Source organism: Bemisia tabaci, chromosome 1, assembly GCF_918797505.1.
Source record: "Bemisia tabaci chromosome 1, PGI_BMITA_v3".
Classification (NCBI taxonomy): domain Eukaryota; kingdom Metazoa; phylum Arthropoda; class Insecta; order Hemiptera; family Aleyrodidae; genus Bemisia; species Bemisia tabaci.
This window is the reverse complement of record NC_092793.1, coordinates 69,928,255-69,955,504: the sequence shown is the minus strand read 5'-3', so window position 1 is coordinate 69,955,504 and position 27,250 is coordinate 69,928,255. Positions and strand designations below refer to the sequence as shown.

Below are 27,250 nucleotides of genomic sequence, written 5' to 3'. Positions count from 1 at the left end.
GTTTTGAATTTTTATTTTCCTTGAAGTAGTCAATAAAATAATTTAAAAGCAGTTGATATATTTTTAATGAATTTAATAAAGACTTACATCCAAGTGTTACATGGGTACATAAAACAGAGAAAAAGACCTAGACTCATTTGTAAATCAAGAGCACATTTATGTCAAACGATTTGGGAAAAACTCATGTTTGCATTTTGATTCTGAGAACACACTTGATCCACTGAACTTATTGAATGATATTTTATTCTGATTCTTGGGCTGTAACAATAGTTGCTCCTTTATCAGGCACTTTTCGTAGTGTGGCCCCATATGAATTGCTTTGTGATTTAGGTGAAATTCAAGGACGAATTGAAACTTTTAACAAACTTCTGGTAACATTCAACTTTGTATCTTTGGATACAGAGCTTTGCAAGCGATTCTAAAGATTTGATCCTACAAAAAATACAGAAGAAAATATTTTCCAATTTTAACAAAATTCAGTGTAAAGCCCTATCATATATTTGCAGAATTGCAATATACTTTCTTTGGTATTTCTTATTTTTTATGTCAAAGCTGTTTTTCATCATGATGATGTGCCAGAAACTTTTTAAACCTTTTTTAATCACAATTTAAACCTTATGAAGCCTCCCTGAGGCAAAGACCTGATAGAGGAATGACCATGAAGCACCCTAAGCATGAATATTAGGCCTAATGTTATGTCCCTCAACTTCTGGAATGTAAAATTTTATCATAGATATTTAATGGTCATAGATATGAAACTTTCTTAAGAAAAACATTTGAGCACACACATTGTATTTTGACACATTTGTCACTCAATATTTCCACTCCTAACAATGTTAAAAGCTAGTACATAATTTTAGTATTTCCTTGCAATATGCAAGCTCTTCAAGTGTACTGAAAATCATGATGGCGCTTAGTTTTTGGACTTGAAATTATTGAATTGGAACAAAAAATCAATAAATGAACAACCAAAAACCATACCATAAAACCACAAAGCTTGTAAAAGTACTACAAGAACTGGAGTAAAAACAGGTACTGCATCGGAGCTGAGTTTTCCCTCCCTTTAACATCATTCGAAATACACACACTTAATTCATACATAAAATGCTAGAATCTTAACTGTTTGGATGGAGGAACCTACGGGAGTCTATCACAGTTGGACGAACTTGGGCACTACTTTGGCACTGAGAAAAATCAACGTTAACTTTATTTCCTTGGTCATTGCGACTCACATTTGATTTATAGAATGCATGGCCAGGACTTTCGATTCAAACATGATTGAAATGACTTGCGTGCCCATAAAATGAACCCCCATGAGGGACTGTATTCATAGTCATTCTTTAGACAGCTCCTCTTCTTAGGAAGGCCCCATATGGTTTACAATATAATTAAGGGAGACTTTAAAAAGATCCTTAATATAGCATTATAAAAAGGGCGATTTTAGTGACTATTGAGTGAAATTCCACAAAAAAATTTCAGGAACAGGCTGTTACAAGGGATTAAAATGATTAGCCTCTGCAAAAAATTGTTAATACAGAAGGATGAATTTTGCAAGTTTTGAAAATTTGAAGGTTCGCTTGTCGTTACCTTAAAGTTTGTTAAACTTATAGAATTTTTATTCCGTACTTTGGATTTTTTTCGAGGACAAGGTTTTGTAATCACTGTGAGGATGTATTCCCATTGTTTAGCTGTTAAATTTTACTCAAATTGTGTTGAAATTGTTCTTCTTATTATGCTTGGTTAAGAATCTTCTTAAACCTCCCTTAATCACCATGTAAACCATATGGAGCTTCCTACAAAAAGGAGCTGTTTTTAAGGAACAGCTATGAGTATGGCTTTATAATTACTTTTGACATCAGAGATAGCTAGCGAACACAAACCTCAATTCAAATGCCAATAGACACAAAAGATGAGGACATCATCTATCTCTTTTGAGCCTAGCTACGAAAGTTGCCTTGGTTTGGAGTCATAATGACAATGAACAGAATTAATAAAGTTTGACTGCATTTTTGCTTTGATGGATGCTGCACATGCCAGCCTGAAAATATTACAAATGCCTCTTATAAAATTATAAATTGAAAAAAAACATAGAAAAAATCTGGAAAGCTTAAAGTAGGTCCAGGGATTGAAATAATACTGCAAAAGGTAAAAGAACAAAATCGGAAAGTTCTTCAGAGATTAAACAATATAAAAGAGCCTTCAACAGTATTTCAGCATTTTTGAAACTTCAGATTGTATATTATCTAAAGTTGAAGGTTTTGAAACTCGATGAGCAAAATTTTGCCAAAACGACTTCTAAGTTATTAAGACCCTTGAATATTCTGCCGTATCCCAAAAAATCCACATTTGTAAGAGATATTAAAATAACAAGACCATGTACCTAATAAACATTAAAATCAATGACAATGGTGCAAACTGTTGGTGCATCTATAAAAAAGAACAAGAAATTAGGTAATAGGATGATAGTAAAACTGTCCAGGCAGATTTTTCTAGACTCGTTTTGCAGCCTTTTTAAAATTTCCTGCAGTTATCTAAGAGAGGCCTTAACTTATAGATTGAAAAAAAAAAAAAATCTAAGGGCATTAATACAGAAGTAACTGACAACACTCTTCACTAGTTTCATTAACAAATAGAAGATTGATAAATGCTGTTTTTACAAGTAAACAATTATTTTTTTATTGTGTTCTGTAGGGATAGATAAAAGGGTGGGACTAAGTAGCTTTGAAAAAAAAGTAAGAAAAATTGAAATGCATGATGAGATTTTTGAGTTGAAAACATGAGATCGGCATCCTCCAAGTAACTCATTTAGAAAGATCCATTAACAATGAGAAATCCACAAAAAAGTGAGATCTACTGGGGTGCCATGATATGAAAATATAACACTTTCAAAAATTTGAAAACGGAGTTGATCACAATTGCTGAGTAGCGTGGAAAACAAAGAGAATGTAAAAGCAGCCCAAAACGGAAACGACAATCGAAAAAACAGGAAAATGCGGAAACAATGCTAAAATACATATAAGTATTTTAGCCTTGTTTCCGCATTTTCCTGTGTTTTCGATTGCTGCGTAGATTCGTATTATTCTTGTGAAACAAAATAAAATAAAAATAAAAATGGGCAGCTTGCTTGCCCTGCAACTATTTTGATGGAAAGGAAGCTTTAGAGCCCCTAGAAAATTGAGTTTCTTTTATGGCATTATTCAATTACACACAATAACAATATAAAAGTAGATGAGAAAGCCAACAAGATTTTACACCTGGAAATCGCAGGAAACAATAAAACAATAATCAGTTCATCTTTGACCTATGCAAATCATAACAAAAAATTGTATCATTTACTCAAAACAAGTTACATGGTTACGTTAATGATTATGCGCTCTTACATATTAATTTAATAAAAATAACACAAAACATTTTTTTTTTTTGAAAATAACTTATGGGGAGATGAGATTAAAAACAGCGATGATCAATTTATATAAAATATATGAAGAACGATCAACAAATTCGGATGAATAATTAACCGAACACAGTCCTGTGATATTCGAGAGATGTGCAATGGATCAAGAGGAGAATAAATTGTAAATAAATAACTTCATACATCCCTCTAAATCAAAGAGCTCGCTAAAAGTTCCTAAATCCTAAACTTGGGCAACGGTCACTTGAGGAAGGCACATGTTTTATTCAAGATAAGATGTATACTTCGACAATAGCTTACTGATTTCTTTGTCCATTTTGATATCCTGAAAAATAGGAAGAAAAGTCAAAATTGGTACCAGCAGACAATTACATTATGTACACATACATTACGTATGCATTACGTTATGTATACATTGCTAATAGAGAGGAGAAGGAATAGAAGGAAACAGGAACAGGAGGAAATACGGAGGCATTCGATATTCAATTAGTAGATGCAAATATAAAATTAATTGATTGGAATTTTTTCAACCCTCCCTCCCCTTCTAGTCTACCCTGATGTGTTGTTTATTTTTTTATCTTAGAATATTTTCACAAATTTTTTGTATATGGGCTGCCTGCTCTTAGGGCAGACCTTTTTGCAAAGCATAATTCTAAACAGAGCATTTCACTTGCAAGTCTTCAATCTATGCACAAAGAGCAAAGGACTACACACAGATTAGTAGGAAATTCTGTACCGACTAAATTGCAAGATTTTTTAATGAGAGGTTCTTTAAAATCTGCTGAGTAAAATGAGCTTTTGGAATCGAGCTTTTAAAATTATACTTCCTCTGAGCCAATCTTGAGAGTTTCGGATCTAAAAAAATGCATTTTTTGGCAGTTTTGCACATGTTATCTAAAGGGAAAAATATAGGTGATCAAGGAGCGTGCTTTGTTTCCTGGTCTTGCTCCAACCGGAGAGAAAGGCTCCGCATTTTTGACTCAGCAACAGTGCTACTTCTCCTTATGATATCGCACATTGAATTGCCGAAAATGCACTTGGTAGACCCGATTTTTGTGAGATAGATTCGCAGAAAGTTCGATTTTAAAAGCTCATCTCACTCAGAAGATTGTTAAAAAATATCAAATCAAAAAGCTCGAAACTTAGCCAGTGCCGAATTTTTTTGATATTCTGTGCTTAGCTTTTACATGAGAAATACTAAGTAAAATTAAAAGGAAGTGTAGATCACTCCGAGACATGTCCACTCCATTATGATTTTTAATAATTGATTGATGTTGGTTAATTACATCAGACTTGTTTTCTGGCTGTAGAAAAAACCATGATGTCTAGAATTCTTGATTTTATACATTCCTTGATTTTCATGGAAAGTCTTTAATAAAAACCTGGGATTTCCTTTCAATTTCCTCTAGGATCTCTCGGAAAAAACAATATTTTCCCGGAAAATTGGTTAAAACGTTCTTGCATGTTTCGTCTGATTCTTTGAGACCAAGTCAACATAAATGACCAATTTTATGAGTCAATTCACTCACAGATAAGAGAGAAATAGGAATTTCCCCGTTTCTCGCAACAATTCCCTCATTTTCCTAGGTATATTTAATTTCCTGATAAATCCCAGGAAATCGAGGTTTTTTCAGGTCCTTGACACTTTAAAGAAAACAAATAAGATTATCACCTGAGGACTATCACTCTTGGTTTTGAGAGCTTTGTCTAACCATTTTGCTGCATCTTGATACTGTTTTTCATGAATGTAGCACTTGGCCAAGAGGAATTCATTTTCTTTCCATGGATCAGCATTCAAGGCTTCAGCTTTTAAAAATCCTGCAATTGCATCTGTTACTTTCCCTTCTGGCACCTCAGAGAACAGCCACTTCGCAACTCTCCTCTCCATTGCTGATAAGATAGCCACCTACAAAAGACCAATATTAAAATTGAACAATTCAATATTTTTATCAACAGTTAAAAAAAACTCAGAAAGGCCATTTATAAACTACATAATGCAACCAAGAAGTTTGGCCATTTTCCTATTATATTTGAAAAACATAGTAATTTCAGTGAGGGGGGGGGGGGACACATGTTTTCAAGTCTTGCCCAAAAAAACCGAATTTTGTTGTGTTGGTTAACTTTTCTTGGACCGAAAACTCAATTTTGACAACATAAGATAACTGAAGCGTCCGGTAATCAGTGGTTATATTCGTAACATAACTGTACCTTAAAAAAAGGATTAAATTTTAAATTTAGGAGTTAAAATTGTCAATTTTTTAAGCTATACTGCAAACTGGTACTTTCTCGCCATTATGTGAGATATGTATTGAACACCATAATACTTTTCAGATGAAAAAGAAAGCAATGTAGGTAAAAGAAACTTGTACTAAGATAGAGTGTTTAGAAGTATGGCCACAGATTTATATTGGAATAAAAGGTAATCCATAGGCAAATATTAAAATCGTCGGACTGTTGTGACTTACCAATAACTTTGATAAATGCAAAATTTAAGCATTAAAGCTTCCTATGATTTTTTTTCTTTAACATTCATATTGACAGTAAACAAGGATAGACTCAGTTCTGAGTGCTGCATTGTAAAAACACCTACCTCATACTGGAATCTAGCTAGTAAATGATGTAAAATTGGGTCATCATCTTTTAATTTTAAAGCTTCATCAATATGCCTCTTGAACTCATAGCCATTCTGTATTTTTTCTTTGGTTCCAGAGTAACGTCCTTTAGAGCCAATATTGACTGCATACCACTTGTGAGCTTCTGGACTTCGATTATTCAATTCAAGAGCTTGTTTACCATAATCAATACCTAAAGGAAGAACCAATGACACATTTGAATAAAAAGAAGACTAAAAAAAAAAAAATAAATACATAAGATGTAAATTCTGTAGTTTACAGGATTTTCTATAGAGGATGATCTCGTGCAATATTTGTTGCTGAATTCAAATTTAAACTTTGAATAAACGTATTACAGAGGTCACTGCTTAAATAGGTCAAAACTTACGAAACAAGTTTCACTTAAACTAAAGCTTTTTGACACATGCTGTTGTCAGAAAATAACAGAAAACGATTTGATAGTTATAAGTAAATTTATCACATGCTTTGACTGATGATCTTATCTAATAAGTTATTATCAGTCACATAATATCATCAATTCACTCAATATTATCAAACAGTGTTTTCTGCTATGTCCTAACAATGGAAAACACTGAAACGCTTAGACAAATGTAAAATACATAAGTTCTGAGCTGACTTGTATCAAACACTATAAATATTGAGTTTCATCAATCATCAATCAAAAAAAAAAAAAAAAAAACTGAACTTGGAACCAAATTTTTTCTGCTGAATTTCTCAGTATTTGCTTTAATTTTCCTTATTTTTGAGTCCTTGTGTGTACTGCAGTTTTACAAAGAAGAGCTTAGAGGCAATTCTCATTACTTAAATGGAAATCATTGCTAAAAATAATTTTTGAAGATGCCTACTTACGTGACTAGTTTTGAGTTAAAGACAGGTTAAATTAAGAATTAAGGAGATAGTTAAAGTTTGATAAAGAGGTTTATGATTAATGCGAGGGCGCGATCAAAAAAAAAAAAGCGAATGAAAGTTTTTTTCTTACCACTTTCAATGAACTGCTTGTACTTGTCGTTATTATTTTCAGATTCCTCATACTGGCCTAATAGGTGACACACTTTAGAAAGTCTCCATAATACTTCTGGGTCTTTCCCATCGAGCTGAAACAGTGGAAAGATGAATTTTTTGAGATACGAAAATTGATGAAGGTGGTTCCTCAGAATTTTAAAGAGCAATTCAAACGGCAGAAAGATTTGCGATATTCACTCAGTCCACTTTTTCGGAGTTATTTCAAAGTATTTCTTGGTCAAATTCTGTGTGCAAATTCTTAATGCACTACAATGTGATGTGAAGCACGGAAATTCATGGGAAGTTTCCTAAAATCCAGAAATTATCAATTCATCGATTGACTATCGAACTGTTCTTTGTACTGATGAAACCACCTTAAGTAAGCAATTACAGGGGGAGCACATGCTTGAAAGCATCTGAATATTTTATCATGAAATTGTTCATACCAGTGAAACTTACAGAAATTTCAAAGTCAGGAATTTTACATCACTTTGTGATGAAACATTTACCTAAAATCTATGGAGGGGACACACCAAGAGCAAATGAAGGGCTATGCTGGTCTTTAAATTTTTGTCTGAACGTTCTTTCTCATGGTAATAAATCTTGATTGACACTAATACTAATACTGAAATTTCAACGTTTCGACTTAAATCTATAGGTGCAGTTAATGGAGCTAAGTGAGCTTGTAAGACATACCTCCTCATTCATTTCTAAAAGCAGTCCATACGCCTTGATTTTATCTGGATTTGAGCCTTTTAAAAGATGATCGATTCCACGTAACATATCTTCACTTTCTGATTCAGTCCTACCATGCCTGTTGACAATAAATCCAAATTAAACATTTCAGTTGTGTTCACAATAAGATTGATAGTTCGAATATGCGTTTTTTTCGGGTAGGGATATATCTGAAAGCCAGAGAAAAGTTGGGGATTTTCATTTTCAAAATATCTAAAGAGTCAGGGAGTTTTTAAATCAAAGAAAACTCGTCCCCTCTTAACAGTGAGGATCACGATGGGTAGTGATTCCACTCGTTTTTACCGATAGCGGCCCCGCAAATTGCACTATTTGGCAACGCTGCCCCTTCCGAAAATAAAACTTTAATAGGATACGATTTTTACATATTGTCAAATAAATTCAGTGAGAAAAATCGGAAGAAGGTTAAGTATGTAATGACCGCATGAATAGTCTTCATTTTATTTATATGCTAGGGGCCTGTGGCCGCTACGCGGCCGCCAACCACCGAAAAATAAACTACACGTAAAAAATCGTAGAACAACCATGTTCAAGTTATTTCATGGATGAATGGATTCAAAAGCCGACAAATCCACGCGAAAGAAAGCGTATTTATATTTGATTGCAACGTTATAAACCGACAACTTTTAGTGCCTTATTTTTGATCAGTGTTTTTAAAAAGCTACACGTACAGTTTTGCTGAAGAGTTCCCGAGTTTTTTCTTTAAAAAAAAGCTACACACAGGTTTTTAGAAGTTTCAAAATTTCTGGAATGATTTAAAATAAAATCACGAAAAATTTCGACGCGATATTTTCGTTCGTTACTTCTGGTTTTTTCCTTCTTCTTTTTTTATTATACCAAAATTAATTTTAAGCGATTCAAGTTTCAGAGTAGCTGCATCGTTTAAACATCGACAATATACCCTTTCATCGCATAAACCTCTCGCATCGCTTTTGGTGCAATGCGAGAAGTATTCACGCAGTCCAGTAGGCGCTAACATGCGTTTGACGCAATACATGAAGTATTCCTGCAGTCTTGAAGGCGCTGAATCGCGCGATTATTTGAACTCGCGTTAGGATGATCGCGGCATCAAACAATGGGGCCTATGTTGTGTTTCGACGCCGTATGAGCACTCCGACGTTGCCTCGTTTCTCCCGATAAAATAAATATTTTCTTTCTTTTTTTTCTTTGAGAAAAGTTAGGTAAGTTCTGTGTGTTCGCTTTTTTAGATTGACCGGACCATTAAACACGGTACGAATTTAGCACTCTGATACATGATTTCTTCGCCAGAATTTCACGTAGAACACGATTCGCGCAACGAAAACTACAGAAATCAACTTCTAGCTAAGATATTTGTTTGGTTTTATTGTCCATTGGTTTCGGGAACTGAATTGCCCGGCCACAAAAAAAAAAAAAAAAACAAAAACAAAAAACCCTACGCGAGTCAAATTGCGCACTACAAAGGCTTTACCTTACCAGGAAAATCTTACACCAGAGGCAAAGTAAGTGTGGGGGAAAAAATTATTTTCAATTAAAGGGGAACTGGGCGGCGACCCCTCCCCCTCCTAACCACCATCACCACCGCAAGCCTCGATGAAAGTTACACTGGACTGTGGCAGACGACAAAATTGAGAGATGGATTATTACCTGCTGGGGACTGCCTCCTCGACGTCGGAGCTGAAATCATAGAACTCGCTTTCTTCGTCGTCGGTATTGACCACGGAGTACATCGTGTCTGTTGTTATACTTTGCGTGTCTGCGTTGCTCCTAACGCGTCTCAGTTCGGAACTTCGCTTCCTGCCACTGAAACAACAAATAAGAGACAATCATGAAAAACAACGGAGACCTCGTTAGGGGTACCTGAAAAGTACATCTCTTAAATTAGTACCCGGTGCTCGGGCGTGTTTTGGAATTACGAGATTTTAATGACTGCCCCCCCCCCCCCTTCCAACTCCAAGCATCCTCACCAGGGTGCCTACTAAAACAGGCTGGCCAAAAATCAGTACTTTTACAGTACTTTCGGTAGGTACATTCCCAAAAAATTCAGTACCTCCTCAACAGAAAAATTCAGTACTTTTTCAATACCTTCAACTAACGAAATTCGAAAAATTTGAATTTCCCGCTTAAACTGCGACAAAAATGAAACAAGTTTCGGGCTTTCTTGCAAAATGTCCGCACTTTCAGTACTTCCGGACCGCCCTTCCAAAATCAGTACTATTTCCGGACTTTCCCGAAATTCCGGACTTGTAGACACCCTCCTCACTCTTTCAGGACGGTCTCCGCGATCTTCGATACGAACGAGATGACGACGGTGCTGACATTTACTGGGAGGTGTTTCGACGAGGTTTGTCCTGGGGCTCCTAGCCAATTTTCGAGGGAAAAATTCTTTGATTTCTCCAGGTTTTCCAGACTGGATTGAAATCAATCCTTGACGTTTATTTCTGAATTCTGAATCCTGCATTCGGTGGCGAGAAATTCAACGAACGAAAATTGAAAGATTGGAAACTCATTTTCTCTCAGCCTTTAAAAAATGCCTCGATTCCTCCATGATTTCAAGTCGTTATTTTCCCCCGGGCATTTCCAGGTTTCCCATATCACTGAAGAACCCTCGTCCTCTAGTTGCTTTGGTTTATTTACTCTCTGGGAGAACTTCAAGATACGCAATTAATTTCCAACACTTTATGCGAGCTCGAATCATTTAAAAAAACGAAAAAACAAACAAACAAACAAACAAAACAAGCACACAAAACTATACTTCTTCACGTTAACTGTGTTCGCAAAAATTTGGGAGAAGGAAAAATGTCTCAACCATCCCTGCTGTCTTTCCTAACAGGACTCATGATCCGATCCCGTATTTTATGCGCCCCTGGAATGAATGAGGAATTTAAACATTCGTTGAGGGTAGTGGTGGGTCTGAGGATGAGAGTCCAAAAAGTTACTCAACGGGACATAAAATTGGAAAAAAAGAAAAAATGTCACCCGTGAGTAAGCCTCTACGGCCTCTTTAACAACAAAGATTGACCGACTAGAAAAAAGAAGCTGTGACACACAAATTTCAAGCTATTACTTATTTTGCGACTACAATAGTTAGACGCAAAAAGGTAGATCCTGACATAATGAGTTCAAAATTGAAGTACTTAAGTGACAGAATAAAATTAATGTAACGGTGCTTTTACAGGGCACATTCGTCAAATTCTCAAAAGGAAACACAAGATTCTCAACGACTAAATACGCGGTACTCCTAGTCCAAAAAATGTACCTAGGGAATAACACAAGAGAATGGACCGCACTGATGCGATGTTTCTCTGAACACAGTATGTGCCCCCCCCCCCCCCCTTCTTGTTTCTCGCAGAAATCTCTCTGGCCAATTACTTATCAACATTTCTAGATGATAATAATAATGTATAATCTGTCGTGTTTCCGTCTCCCCTCTTCATTCTCATCCCTCGATGAAGAAAAATGAGAAAAGAGAATAGGCAACCGGCAAAGGCGCGACTGATTTTGAAAGCGCACGAAATCGGGAAGTAGACAGCGGGGTGCGAGAGCGCACAGATACTTGTAATCGCAAAATCAAGTAATGAGATGATCATACTATTAAATGTAGACTTTTTTTTGTTATCCAGGGTGAACACACTTTTTTCTTTTTTTTAAAACGAGAATTGATCAAGTTTAATATTAGGAAGGTGCACATTGGTGTACGCAACCCTTGAACCAGGGCGGGCAGTCCGGTTCGGTCAGCTTTCTTGAGTATACATACCAACTTCGAATCAACAAATATTGCATGAAAAAGGAGAGGTTCAGAGGATTTTGAAACCGAAGGTTTGAGAAACGATCACAGCTGCCTGGATTGTGATTCAAAACATGTGGTGATATATGGACTACATTGTGCAAATTGGAACTATAAATTCTAGCCCGGTTCAAAAACAACGTATGTGCCATTAATTTCCCTATGCACATAGGTGTTTTTCCAAAAAAGCCAGAATGTATAGTTCCAAATTGCAAAATGCAGTCCATATGATTTCACAACCAGCATTTTTAAAGTTTTGAAGAGCTGCTTGAAAGAAGTCGGAGTCATAGGAAACATTTTTTGAAAAGAACACGAGACTCGGCGGAGAACGAGAAACATCATTGCGCGGTGAAATCTTCTCAAATAAATTTTAGAGATTGACGGAAGCGTATTCGAAAGTGGTTTCTCACTCGGGACGATTCGACGACGCAAGTTCCACGCCGAGCCGAAAGCCATGTGACGTCATTTATCACGCAATGCAAGGATGCCACAAACAGGTTGAAAAAATAAGGATCATGAAACTCCGACAACCGTACCCACTGGCAGGTAAATTTTGAGTGAAGTATGGGGGAAAATTGGTCTCAGTAGAACTCTAGGAAGCTATGTGAGTACTTCTCTCGGATTTTTTAGAGCTGGCGCGGTAAATTTTGCCAGTGGTGAAAACCAAAAATACACACTCGATAGGAGACTTGTCTTGCAACAGGAGAGATACAAGTTGTTAAAGATACAATCGGAAACCCCCGCTTTTACATCATTGTAAAGCACTTCTGTGTTTTTCTGTGCTAATAATTTCTGCGCTGATTTTGACGAATACATCGCTCCCTAAAAAAAATCGCGTGGTTTTAACTTTCATAATTGATTTTTGAGATAAAAAATCAAAAAGAATGAATTCAGGGTGTCTACTAGCTGAAACAAGCTGGCCAAAAAAATCCGTACTTTTACGGTACTTTTTCAGTACATTCCCAAGAAATGTTTCACCTTCTTTACATAAATATTCAGTACTATTTCAGTACCTCCAATTGACGAAATTCGAAAAATTTCAACAATTTGAATTTCTCACTGAATATGCGACAAAAATGAAAAAAAATCCGGATCTTCTTGCGGAATTTCCGCACTTTTTCAGTTCTTCCAGGCTTCCCTTAAAAAATCAGTACTATTGCCGGACTTTCCGGAAATTCTGGACTTATAGACACCCTGATAATTATTTGGTGGGAGCAAACGAAGCTCAGAATTGGAAGAAAATGAGCGGGAGCTTCGACATCTGTCCGCACTGAAAAATTGACTTTTCTTACTCCACTTGTCGCTGCTTCAATCTCGACGTAGGATATTTCCGCTGATCGTCAGTCTCCTGCCCCTACGTATTCGGCTGCAAACATAATTTTGGCCGCCCGCCGTCAATTTGCTGGCTAATACCAAAATAATGATCCTGCGGGTAATCAAAATTTATTCGAAGGAGTTCATTACCTAGTTTCCGGAGCCGTCGATCTGAGGTAGCCGAATTTTTTCGCGAGAAATAGGCTGAAAGGAAGCATGGATTTATCATTAGTCAAACTCTGGAAACTTGATGATTCCCGAAACCGCGTTAGTGATGGAAAGGAATTAGTGTCTGGTTAGGCGCACTACCGCAGATTTGAGTCGCAGATGCCCGTTCCGAAGGTGTACGATAGACGATATTCAAGAGAGAGGATAGGAAAATAAAGGATGAGGCCCAAAGTATCGCAACTGAGGAGAAAATCCGCTTCCAGATGTTTAGGTATCAGAAAATTAGTTACTAAAAACTTTTAGTTACTTAGAATCCGCGACTACAGAGTTCAAAAGAAAGCAATAAAGTAGTGCGTGCAATTAAGTGAAAAATCAAGTTAAATTAAGTAAAACCCGCAATGATGTGAAAAGAGTTTAGAAAATACGAGTACACCGAATAAATGGTTACATGAGAATCCATTCATAAAACACGAGATGCGTTTTGAGAGAGAAAAAAAAAAAGATATTCGGTGATGTTACAAAAGGCGACTTAAAAAGAATCCAGCCCAGAGCAAGTACGCTTCGACCTTGAATTTGTCAATTGGTTCCAGAGCGACTGGTGGCTGACAAAAATTTGACTAAACTTCGCGGAGAAAAATATCCCACAGCTCCTACAGGAACGATCTCATCGGATTTATTTCTGAGACGATCGGATTTTATTGTCATTGTCCCGATGGGCTTCTGGTTACGAGAGCTAGAATCCCACCGAGACATTGGAAATTCTAGTTATCTTAGAGAGAAATAAGGAAAATATGAAGAGGAAGTTCCTGAAGAAATAGTTCCTGGGAAATAGTTTTCCGTGTGGAGAGTTCGAGCACAGGTATAGCTTACGGAGGCATTTCTACGCGATTTGTGAACTAATACTTAAATAAAATTAATCCTCAGAATGCTGCGACGATTGTACAACTTACTTTAAGTAGATTTAAATCTCTGTTCGTCGGATTATTCCGGTTGAAATACTCTCGGCGCGTAAGCGCATTCGCCAGTTTTCTTGTTCTGCTGCCTCCACAGTATGATCAACTCTGATCGCGCGCAGAGTCCATTAAAATTAAGGTACATTTCGCTGGTTTCGCAATAGTTTGTGGCCCACATTTGAGCTAAAATGCTCCAGAATATTCATAAATTGTCTATACGTAGGCAAAACCACGAGGAGACCCCCCTTTGGACACTTCACACTATACCTTTGTTACGTTGTACCTTTGTTGTGAAGTTCAACTTCAAAAATAACCCGAAGTCCTAAAGTATACTGCCATGCTGAGGAAGATCGCCGTATGAACATTCGAGAGTTGCCAAATTCCCTTTCAGAAAATAGTTATTTTTGAAGAAAGTTACGAATATTTTTCCTTAAAATTTACAGGAACTATAGGAGACATTGCGAGGAAAATTACCTGAGAAATTGGAAGGAAAATATTCATTAGTGTACCAGGAAATTTGTGTTTTGTCGAAGGAAATTTGGCAACGCCTGAAGATTCATACGGCGTTTTTTTCTTAGCACGGCAGTATAATGATAATACTAAAAATTTTCCACGGAGCAGAAACTTTTTTTGAGTGCTGGAAATCGTTTACCAATTTTACGACCCACCGAATAAGATCCTTGTGAGCACCCTTTGTATGCTGATTGAGGGAAATGATGATTCTATACGGAGGGTAAGAGGAAAATGAGAAAAGAGGGGCAGATTTTTGTAGCGCAGTCAAGGGGACTCATCTCAGGTGATGCAACTGTCGTTTTCATTCATTCAGAGCGCATACCTGCATCGACACGAAATTTCTGCTGACTCAGTGGCTTGCCAGACTCTGCAAAAAGCAGGAATTGCATTCTTGGATGTTCTTGTGTATGACATTGCGCGAAAGGTAACCTCATTCCTACAAATTCCATTCTTCAGCAGAAAAATCAGCGCGATTTTACAGAGACTTTCAAACGCCGCGCCTCTAGTCAATCCAAGTGATCAAGATTATTCAGTGACTTATTGCGAGCTGTTAAGAAATAAGTTTAATGCTCATGGTTGACCGATCAGTTGCTACTTCAGATTACTATCCAAGCTTTTCTACCGGCTATTGTCTCTTTTGTGCAGCAACGACACATTTTTTATTTAAACCAAAAGCCATGATTTGGACATCTTTTTCAACGTGAAAGCTACAAAAAGAGCATAACGGCGGTGTAAGTCCGCAACCATGTACCTATCTCGGTTTGCGACGTCGCAGACTTCCTGCCATATTGTATTTTTTTAATGAAAAACTGCTCAACGGAAATTCTCAAAAACTGCCATGATTTTTCTTATCAGTGCCAAGAAAATTCTGCGAAAATTTCAAGGAATGATGTTGATTTGTTTTCCATTAAAATAAAGTAAGTGGGAGCAGAGCTATTCAAACGCTGCAAACGAGATACGAGGTTACAGACTTACGCCGTCGATAGGGCGTCGATTGAAATTTCTATGCAAATGCAAACATACATGCGACGATCATTGCATTTTAAACTTCCTTCGACGTTGGAGTCGAAAATCTCTGTTCGCAACGTTTATTTGCCAATACCTTTGAGATCCGACCCCACTGCGACTTTAGGCGTAACCTATTTCTGAATACAAGCGCTAAAAAAAAGTCCTGGGTGGCAGGGCAACTGGCGATGGTGCGTTTGTAAGAACTCTCGAAAAAGATCCCATCCACGGAAAACACAGAATGAAAGCATGGCTATAGGCGGCCTTGCAGATAATTTCAGGGAGATGAAAATTAATTACAGATCTAGCTCTCCTCCACCAACGTGCGAGTCATTTTGCCGCATACTCTCGATAGTTGCACGGGCCGATTTACAGTGCGACAACTCGACAAGGTCACAAAATGTCGTTTGCGAATACCTACATTATTTACACAAGAGAGAACATTCGGACGTAATTATATCAAACAGAACTATGTGCAGAGGGAAAGATGGGGTGTGCTCGTTGGTGCTCGGGCCATAAGAATGAATGGAAAATATAAAGCGCCAGTGACGTCAGCGGCAACGACTATCGGAGCGGTCTTTAACTCATGAGCCCTGTCCACAACGCTCTAGATAAATGCCCAGGGCTCATACACTGTGTACATAGTTCCGTTTGACAAAATGTGAAATCCCGCTTCTCCAATTCAACAAACGGAACTGTGAGCCAACTAAGTGCGGCACTCATGAGCCGTGGGCATGTATCTAGAGCAAGGTAGATTTACACAGGTATGGACAGAACTGAACAACTGGCCTCTGATTGGCTCTCCAGAGGCCCCTTAACTTCCGCCATTTTGTATGTTTTGATCATTTTGATTTATTGTGTTCGGTTTATCGTTTGTCAAAATTTTGTGGGATTTTTTGCACAATTTTGATAATGCGATATTAATTTTAACGTTTAAACGCACAAACGTTTGAATGTTAATTTGATTGTAATTTAATTAAAAAACGGGCCGCTTAACCTACGTCACGTAGTCATGTGACACGTACTGAGGCTCATGGGAAATTTTCAACTTGTCCATACCTGTGTAAATCTACCTTGTATCTAGAGCGTTGTGGACAGGGCTCATGAGTTAAAGACCGCCCCGATTGCCGTTTCTCTCGTCGTTGCCGCTGACGTCACTGGCGCTTTATATTTCCCAACAAGCACACCCCATCTTTCCCTCTGCACATAGTTCTGTTTGATAGAAATACGTCCATTTGATCAGAAAAAAATTTAGTTCACACGAGCAATACTATAGTTAAGAGTGATCGATTTTCCCTTGGAATTTCGCGACAGTCTAAGGCAGTCACGCCTCTTGGCTTTTTAACGCCTTGAAATGTGATAACGTATTAGAAAAGAACTTCTCGTAACCGGACAAAACACCAAAGGGTTACTTGAGCACTGCGTAACCGCAATTGTTTTGCTCCTTTTAACGCAGCCGTGATGAACATTTAAATCCCTTTTTATGAACAACGTAATGTTGATCAGAACCTCTCTTGGTTAATCGCATTGTAAACCTGGATAACACGTCTCTACAAGAAAACACTTCCCCACCAGTTTTAAAATTAGATAACGCTTCAATTTGTTTTGAATCTAACTAACAAAAGTTAACAACTGCGACTGCAGACTGCATTTGTTCTTGACTGATTTCTCGAATTGCGGGATACGATGTCCAATTGGGAGATAGAAACAGTTGGATAAAAACGGACCATAGATCTTGATCGCATTGTTTGCGACAGAAAACGTCTAAAAATGCGTGCCGCGCATAATCGATACCAAAGTTCTATTCGGAAAGACAAAAATGATAATTGGCATGGTAATAATTAATTCACATTTCAAGGGAATTGATTCACCTATTTCTTTTCTATCATTTTCTGGGCGAGGAGGGCTCCGAATCTTTCGTCTGCGGCGATACGGCTCATTGGCAACGTGGATATCTTATTGTGAATCAAACTGCAATTGCTGTGCAACTGCTGTCATGGACGATTTGCTCCGGGGATAGTATGAAAAAAGGCGTTAGCTTGACGTATCCTTGAAGCAAAATGAGGGGGCTCGCACTAGACACAGGTGGATCCAGGGGAGGGGGGTGCGCCTTATTCGCCCGAAAAAAAGGAGGAAGAAAAAGGAAAGAATGAAATAAGGAAGGAATGGGGGAAAGAAGTAAGGACGCTTACCTTCTGTAATTTTTCATGATAATGGAATTGAATCACACTGCATATTACAAGCTTCGAAAATTCGAAAATTTTCTGGAGAAAACCTCGCGAGCCCCATTTCCCCTGTTTGAAGGGTCTGTATCCACCTATGGCATTCAAATTGCGCGTTTCAAGATATCCCTTATGTGCTCAGAGAAATTGTACTGTTTCTGATTTGCAAGAATAAAAAAAGTACCATTTTAGATAAATAATGAAGATGGTGATCGAAAAAATCGATATTTGGTTATATCATATGATTAAAACAAGAAATTTATTGGGAGTGACTCTTGATGACATCGCTTGTTGACTTTAGGGATGGGGTTTTCATGAGGGAGTGCCGAGCGGGGTCGATCTCACGCTGCAACTCTGAGACTGACGGTTCACTCTCGATGACGGGTGAAGTGGGAGGAAAATTCGGGAACCTGGAGAACAGATATGGAAGAGGTCAATGGCGTGGCGTGAATTGCGATACATCGATTTTTATCGCATTTAAACCTATGGTAAAGAATCGATTATTAAGGTGTTCGCTGCGAACACCCTGTTTATCGATCCTTTTCCATGGGTTTAAATGGCATAACAATCGATACATTGCAAAGTACGCCACGCCACTAGAAGCGGTGAAAGTGAGTGGTATGAGGAAAGAATGAAGGAAAATCTAGGATTTGGTGTGAGCAATTTGGAGCACCTACAAAAAATTTAAATTAAGTGCACTAAAATCTATTACCTACTACGCTCAATAAAAAATATCGTAATCAGTGGCGTGGCGTGAATAATCGATTATCGATATCTCGCCATTTGAACCTATGGTAAAGAATCGATTACTAAGGTGTTCGCTGCGAACACCCTGATAATCGATCTTTTTTCATAGGTTTAAATGGCATAACAATCGATACATCGCAATTCGCACCACGCCACTGATCTTAATTTAAAACTGAGAGCGGAGGACGATAAGTATAAATTATTTCCAAATGGTTGACTCAGCCAAAAATGACCGGAGTGTAAGCTTAGTTTTCTCTTGTATTTCGTTTTATTGTTCTCTGACTTTTTCTTTGGAAAAAGCACTGTGAGTTATTAAATGAATTTGCAGCTGCAAATTTCAATCTGTATTGTGTAAGTATAGCGTACATAGGTATTGAAACCACCATCCAAAATTTGGCATGGGGTTGTGGGGACACTTAGGAAAAAATTGGATTCAATACCAATAGGGAACAGTTTTCTAAGCAGTTCCTTTCCGTCCTGAGGAATATACTCTCAGCGCTGAAACGTTTAGCTTCGGCAGACGTTTTACACAGGTAAAAAAAAAAAATAAAGGTATTAAGTGGCTGCTATCAAATCGTACGCAAATACGGGTCGAACTACAATCTTGCGAAACAGAGAGAAGTCTCTGCCTCTTAAAATCCGAGTAATATTGAGAGGAGACCTGGTAAGAGCGAAAAGGGGCTGGGACGAACTTATTCTGCTCACGCCGGCTAAAGCCATTTGTACACTTCTTCTATACAAAATTACGGCGAAATAAGGGTAAGGAACTCTGACAGGCAGAAACATATTTTTCTCACCTCTCATTTGAGCCAAAGGAAGGACGATTGTGACTCGGGATGGACCTGGAATTATACAAATATCGGTTTCTAATTGGACGTCTTTGTAATAATATCTATCTACGCAAGAGGAGGCCAACTATAATTCAGGCGTTAATAGGTGCAGAAAGGGCACTTCAAGGAGATACTATCCTTTTAGAACGCCGTAAAAACCATCCAAACAGTCTTTTGACTTCCGAGGGAAACAATAAGATTCATCAGAGATGTTTCTTCTTTTTGGGGGGCGGCGCAAGCGTTGCGATTTTTTATTGGGGGGGGGGGGCGGTACAGTATTGCGTGGTTGGGGGGGGGGGGGGTTTCAAATTTTTTTAAAAAATCCGTTTTTTAGCGTTACGTCTAGTTAAGGAATGGCTTTGTGGTGCTACATTACAGAGAGGCAACATTAGATATCAATTTACTCTAGCTGGCAGCATTGAAAAGTTCATTACCTTTTCATAACTTGGACCCACTTTAGCGGCTAAAGAATCCTTGTGACAAAGACAGAGGTGGATCCAGCAAATTGGCAACACTGGCTTTCCTCCATTTGAACCTGTGCTGAATAATCGAGTTTTGTAGAGCACCTGGCCCCTACGAGAATCGATGCATTTCCACAGGTGTAAATGGTGAGAAGCCAACTTGCTGGATCTGCCAATGGATGACGTCGCGATTAATTGAGTTTACATGACGGGGAGGGGGACGTATAAGGCACCGCGTTTACTTCTACGATCAGCGTCGCATTATACAGTGCTAGAGAAAAACGCCGTATGGACATTTGCGAGTTGCCAAATTTTCACCAGTAAAATGTTTCTTTCGGAGGAGAATTATGAATAATTTCTCTTGATATTTTCAGAAACACTTGAAAAAAAAAAAAACACATTGGATTTAGAGTCCAGACTCTTAAAAACATCGACAAGAAAAAGTACTCTTGATTCAATTAGAATCTAGCTTAAATCAAGAACCATGTCTCTTAATCTAAGCGGATTTCCTTTTGATTCAGGCAAAAATCCGATTGAATCAAGAGTATTTTTTCTCGTCAATGTTTTCAAGATTCTGGACTCTAGATCCAATGTGTTTTTTTTCCAGTGTAATTTAGATATGTTCGCAGATGAAGTTCTCCAAAAAATTCGAGGAAAAACACTCAGATTTCTTTGAAAATGTACAATCATGGAAGGAAATTTGACAACGTATGAAGGCTCACGCGGCGTTTTTCCTTTTAGCACGGCGGCATTGTCGCTGCGAGGTAAAGAGGTAAGTACAGTTACTGGACGACGCTACAAATAAATTCGTGCAAAAATTAAACTGATCTAACAATACGTAGCTACACGGGAAAAACTTTTCTCATGTGCCGGTGCGGTGAAACTCGGGGCATGAATTTTTAATACATGTGAAAAAATAGAACCCGGAAAAACGTGAGGCACTCTCAGATGTAATCTGCCTATGTGGTCTGGCATTTGACTCAACGTGACGCGGCAACGAAAATAATTCCATGTAATCTCGAATTTTAAATATTAATATTATTATTAGCATAGTGTAAATACTAGGTATACGGGCTGTGTAATCGCAGCTGCCTTACCTTACGTTGTGTAAAGTTCTATTTTGACGCGAATGTACGTATTGGAGGAAATTTTCGATTCACGAGGGCCTTTCATATTCAACTCCGATAGCACGGTTGTTTCTTTTAGCTTTTCGACTCTTGAACTTGTTTTACGTCCTTCCTGTATCTCGAGATTTTTACAGCGATCAATTCGTAGGTACATTTGAAATTTTTGAGTAAAGACCCTGAGCCTTGGACGGGGGGGGGGGGGGGGGGGGGGGGGTCGGTTTTTTTAAAGCGGCCCTGGGGAGAGCAAGCGCAGTGGGGATTAGGCTAGATAAGGCTGCGCAGATGTCGCATGAGCTTTGCAGTATTGCGCAGGGGTGAAGAAAGTTCTTCGGCCTACGAAATTCCACGCAACCGGGGATTCGGCCTCCGCATACTATGACGTGTCGACTTCGCAGTGATTTTCACCAAATAATAACGCGTCTGTAGTGATTTTTCAAACAATTCAACGCTTTTGCAGTAAATTTGTTAAAAAGGCAACGCTTCTGTAGTGACGTTTTCAAAAATTCAACACTTGCACAGGAATTTTCTACATAATTCAACAGATACGAAGTATTTATCTCAAAAACTCGACGCGTTCGCACTAATTTTTTACAAAATATAAAAAATCAACATCCTTGTCAATAAGTTCCCGTAAAAATTAGTGCATAGAGCATTCACTCTTTACAATAAAACCGATTTTTTTTATTCGTACAACCCAACGTTCGGTTCAAGTGACCGAACTTCTTACATCTTTATGTTTTCAAGTACAGTTATACGAACCAAACGTTAAATTACACGAACTGACAGTTGGGTTTGACGAACGGAATAGTTGGGATGATACAGAACACCATGTCCCCCTTCATTTTGTGGATATGCAATTTTACATACTTGGAAGGCGAAATAGTTGTATCACGCGTTTCGCCCCATCCGACTGTTCTACTCATGCGTTAAATTCTCCGGGTCAGCGAAAAGACTTCACGTTCTCCTACATTTCGTGGATACGCAATTTTACATACTTGGAAGTCGAAATAGTTGTATCACGCGTTTCTCCCCATCCAATATTTTTACTCTACTCTCGCTCTAGACTCTCGACTTGCGAATCGCACTGAGTTCCAAGATGCGTACGCTATTTGGAAATCCATACGGCAGTGCGCGTGCATAACTTCGGAAAGTACACACAGAAATGGAGCGCATTTTGATCAAAACCTAATGCATTTTAAATAATCCATTATTCAAGGTCGTAGCCTTCGCAAAATTCCCACTGCTTACGCAGTTCGCGAACGACCGATGGGTCGTTGGTTTGTAAACATTCTGCACCCCAGGTGCGTATTCCAAGTTCAAAGCCTAAAGGGTCTGAGTTACCTCTAATTCAGAAGGATTCTAATTGAGGCGGCTCCGATTTTAAATCAGATATGCAGAAGCTCCTAAATTTTTTTCGCTGTAGCTAGTAAGAAGTATTCTGACTGAGAAGTTTCAGAGTTTGAGTTACAGACATAGAGTAGCTCCTTAATTTTTTTCACTGTAGCTAATTCTCTTCCAGTGCGAGACTTGATAGGTAAGAATTCAAAATCAACCCGATGGACACCTGCGTTATGTGATTTACAACATCATTATTCTCGCGTAAAAAGTATGAAAAGTAAACGTAAAAAAGTATGAAGTAAAAAGCAATTAAAGTACCGACAGAGGAATATGGGGCCATTCAAGTATTGTGTAAGGCATCTCGACGACTACTTAATACTTGAACAGCACCTATGGGAGGTATTAGGGGAGGAGAGAAAGACAGAGACTCAGTTGCATCAGTTCTAAAAAGCTATTTTTGCAAACGAACGAAATCACAAAAGCAAATAGGGAAAAAAATTAAGCACTTACAATTAATTTAGAGCAAAAAGCAAAAAGTAATGAGGATAGAGAACACAAAAATTTAAAACCGATTGAGAAAAAAATTGAATGCATTAGACATAAATTGAATAATCTCAACTTAAGATCATAATGCTCCGTTGGCGGTTAAGATGAGAAAATAAAATGCATCAAAAAGAAGAAATTATTGTGTGGTCTTGTAAATTGAGAGTTGCCACATCAATACATCTCTAAAATCCACACACCCAATTTAAATTAAATTAAATTAAAAAAAAAAAAAACACTCTTTTACTCTCCCTTTAAATTCTCGGCCATTAGTCCCAATCTTAAAAAGGATATTGTTTGAAACTTTCAAAGGATTAACGGAGCTAGAAAAATTTTTGTTTGATATTTATGAACCAAAACCACCAATGAGCTGGTAGTGAGCAGTGGTGAGCTATCTGTGAGAAAAATTAAACTGAGTTCTTGTTGGTTCGTCTTTCTTTCAAAACACAAATGGAGCTTTCAGAAGTTTTAAGAAAATGCTTGCAATTTTTTTTAGCAAGGACTATAGCATTAGAATTTTTTTTAGCATTAACTAGGTTTTTACGTCAAGGTCTGCAGCCAAAATATTAAGCCTTAATTTTTAAAATTTTGGGCAGAACTCACTGCAGTAGCTACAAATCTAACTTGTTATTTTTTTATACCCTTGTTTCAAGAAGCAAAGAGTATAAGATCAAAGTCAACTTCCCACCTGCGATAGGAAAAGCAAGCGAAACACATAGACTACATTTTGCGATAAGAAACTGCTGCCTGGCTCAACCACAATATCAACTGTCTCTATAGGGAAACTAATACTAATGGCGCATAAGTTGTTCCTAAAATGAGCTGAAAATTTAATTCCCAGTCGCAAAATGTAGGGAGTCCACATGATTTTCATAAAATGTTGTGCATCATGGTGTAGACAATATAATCAGAAGTAGGCAAGCTCCTTAGACTTTAACACATGCTCTTTATTCATAGAGATGATGGATTCAACAATTTTTGTAGCTTTTTAATTATTAATGTGAAATATATAAATATGTATTGATATTGATTTGAGGCAGTATAAAGGCCTGCAGTTAAAAAAAAAAACAAACTAGATTTATAAGAGCCTTCGTAGCTTCAGAGCTGCTTGCAAAAAATTTTTCCACTTTTCAGAATTCAATCAACATTTGAACTACTCAATACTCTGAAGGGAGTATCTACTCATCGCTCTATATATCACTTTACAACAGAAATAAGAGTTCCATCCAGAGAGCAACAGAATGCACTCCAATAAAAATAAGTTTAAGAAAAGAGAAAGAAGAATATATTCACCTCAGTCGTTCCAGTTCAGATCTAATATCTCTGATTGCTATTTCCAGTTGCTGCATTCCAAAATGCAACTTCTCCTTCTCTTTTTTGGAGATTATGTGGTGGTAGAGAATGGTGCTTGTTGCACCAATTATCACACCGGTACCGAGCGTTGCCAAAAGCAAGCCCCGGTGACGTAAAAAGTCATCAACATTCATTATGTCCGGGTGTCATGAAAATTAAAACCTATAACAAATGAGGAAAAGTACCTGATTGACTGAGGTAAATTTGCACTTATGTACAAGGGTTTTATATCGCTAAAATTTCAGGCAAGTGAGGAAGGAAGCATTTCAATGCCTAGTGGAAAACTTTATGAAAGGAAAATTTCATAATTCACAATCATAAATCTCTATCTCCAACTTGGAACCAACAAAATTAACACTATAGGTGTCTTTGTTTAGACTGCACATTTTGAGCTCTAACTTTTCAGTGTAATTTTAAGCATAGATGTTCAACATGCAATGGGAAAATTCATCCTTGATAGACAGATGGGTAGGTAGATCATGTTTATTTTCTAAACACCGAATCCTCATACTTCCAAAATTTAGTTACTCTCAGTTAGATCCTGATCTAAAACGCATTGTTAAGAGAGCAAATGTATAATGTTGGTGTAACTGAGTTGAAATTGTAAAGCTCATGGTGGAAGCTGCTAATCTATTTCAATTAGCTTTGAAATCAGATATTGTAGTTAGTACACTACATTCAAGATGTGATAAGAATAATCTGCTTTACACCATAATGGGAATTGTAAGCTGACAAAGTTTCCGTAGCAGATTCGAGACATTATTTTACACAGATAAGAGGTGCAAATTTCGAACCTGGGACCTATGCTTGCAGCTACTAATGTTAGTAGCGTTCTGTGCTACATAACTTTGGTATAACTCTGGGATTCGTTTATAAATTATATTAATATGAGTAATGCTACTCTTTACTGGAAATTTGAAATGCTATCGCTATAATCAGGAAGGGATTATTCTTCAAGATGTCGTTTCTGAGGAGGTTAGAATAGACTGGTGGTCAAATACCGCTTCCATAAAAATTGAACCTAAAGTAGGAAATACGAGCGAGAGGTCATAGACTTCTGACGCTCTATCCTGAAACAAATTTCTCTTGGAATACAGGGGATTAATATCGCTCCGAACTGAAGACGATAGGTTAGAGCTTGCGGAACGTGGGCACATGGAACAGTAAACCCATTGTATCCTAAGTGTGATGCAGATTTTAATCAAGGAATCCTTGACAGTTAGAAGAATTGATAGAAATGCTGAAAAGAAAGAGCAGATAGCCAAGAAATTTTTGGGAGCACAAACTTATTTATTAGGTGGAATCTGCATGTTGCTAATAAGCTGAAAAGTTATGTAATACATGCAAATTAAATAGAGCAGGTAAATGACTTACCTAGGCTACAGAAAAGCGACGACGGTCACAGGTAACGAGGTATGAGCTGTGGAAGACAATGATCACGAAAGAAAAAGAGGATGACGAACAAATTCAAATTGGAACATTCAGAAATTCTTAACGCGCTGAACGGGCGCCCGCGTGTGAACGGTTAAATCTTCACACAAGAAGTGATTCGGGAAATTTAACTCTCCGTGCCCACAGTAGGTATCACAAGTTTTAATTTCAAATAAATACTGACACTGAACTTGGAAGGTATTATTCAGAATTTAAATTGCGAAGACGAAAACTGCACTGCCACTGCCGTTCATGTAACTAAAACGTAAACGACGAAGGTTGATGACAGCGTTAATCGCTGTTGCTGTTACATCGCTTCTAATCGTGATAAGAAAAGATAAGCATCATTTTATTATTGCACCATTTTTCGTACAAAGCGGCAACGAACGAAACAGCAACTTTTTTAGTCGTGGACCTAACAAACAGAGGGCGCTGGCGCTGCTTTGGCTTTGAGATCTCAATCTCACGCAGGATGTGCCGGCGCGGCTCAACTCGAGTACATAGTAATTTCAATACATAAGAAACAAATTGTTACATTGAATTAGCATTACTTCATGCAGTCCTAGGAACTACCAAGTTTTAAATTAAATACCTAGATCCGCACGTTTGGATTCAGAAGCAATAAGAAAAACCCATTATACTCAATGGAAATTCCATAATTTCTTGTTATCCAATAACACCCCCCCCCCCCCCCCGCACCCACACCATATTTACACACAACAAGTAATGCCTAAAGTGCGAAAAAACAAGCCAACGTGATACTTTGATATTTGAACAATATTCTCTGATAACAGGAAGAAAACCAAGAGAGTGCAGACTTATTTGTTTTCTTAAAAAAAAAAAAAAAAAAAAAAAAAAAAAAAGTATGGCAGAAAGTGTGCAACGTCGGATATGGAGATACATCGTCACCTTCCAGGCAAAGTATCACAAGCGCCATGCGACGTTTAAAAATTTCCGCCGCCATTTTATTTCTTTACTGAGAAATTGTTGGTTGAATCTGTTTGGAAATTTCACTAAATTTTATCGGCAGCACAAAGAAAATTCAGTGAAATTTTCGGACAGCTTCGTTGAACAATTTCTCTGTAAAAAAATAAAATGGCGGCGGAAATTTTTAAACGTCGCATGGCGCTTGTGATACTTTGCCTGGAAGGTGACGACATCGTCATACTGTATCGCACTTTCGCCATCCAGGAAAGACAAGAGATGCGAAATGAGATTTCCTTATGCTGAAAAGTGATCTTCATTTTTCATGAAATTTCAGCCATTTTTCTGAGGCTGCGTATGCAACCAGCACAACAAGCAACAATAATCCGAGACTTTGATAAGAGACTACGAAGTTTGACTCATATATTTAATTTAATATCAAGATTTTACTGTTTTTAGGTGTTCCTTGGCATATTCAGTCCATTACAGAAGTTTTGAAAAATGCCATACAATTTCTCGAAATTTTATTATACCTACCTATAAGTTTCATAAAATTTTGCATCTCTACCTGAAATGAAACTCACGGAGTAAATTTTTAGATCAACCATAGTTCAGATAGTTACAGAAATGGACGATTCAAATTAGATTGGAACATCTGGAAAGACATGATGCAATATAAAAGCTAAGGTGACGTAATTTTGGAGTAATTTTGAGTTTGAACGGTCAAAGATTCTTCCATCAAAGATTCCACACGT

General features: G+C 37.6%; 1 protein-coding gene and 1 long non-coding RNA gene across 4 annotated transcripts; both read right to left on the bottom strand.

Annotated features, from left to right (window-relative positions):
* Positions 1-56: 56 nt before the first annotated feature.
* On the bottom strand, positions 57-25,876 carry LOC109043089 (regulator of microtubule dynamics protein 1). Of its 3 annotated transcripts, none has more exons than XM_019060141.2 (9): positions 25,515-25,876; positions 24,081-24,302; positions 19,286-19,330; positions 9,427-9,582; positions 7,744-7,861; positions 7,025-7,139; positions 6,003-6,217; positions 5,085-5,318; positions 57-3,737 (listed from the first exon to the last, which is right to left on the bottom strand). In XM_019060141.2, the coding sequence occupies exons 2-9, from the start codon at positions 24,272-24,274 to the stop codon at positions 3,675-3,677; spliced, it is 1,140 nt and encodes a 379-aa protein (XP_018915686.2). In that variant the 5' UTR covers positions 24,275-24,302; positions 25,515-25,876; the 3' UTR covers positions 57-3,674. The 3 variants fall into 3 exon arrangements, with proteins under 3 accessions (XP_018915686.2, XP_018915685.1, XP_018915687.1); XM_019060140.2 differs by lacking the exon at positions 19,286-19,330 and adding an exon at positions 13,031-13,084; XM_019060142.2 differs by lacking the exon at positions 19,286-19,330 and having other exon boundaries at positions 25,515-25,871.
* LOC140225998 (uncharacterized) lies at positions 17,982-19,287 on the bottom strand. The gene is made up of 2 exons (XR_011900800.1): positions 19,150-19,287; positions 17,982-18,151 (listed from the first exon to the last, which is right to left on the bottom strand). It is a non-coding gene; the product is annotated as an uncharacterized lncRNA (long non-coding RNA).
* Positions 25,877-27,250: the final 1,374 nt, after the last annotated feature.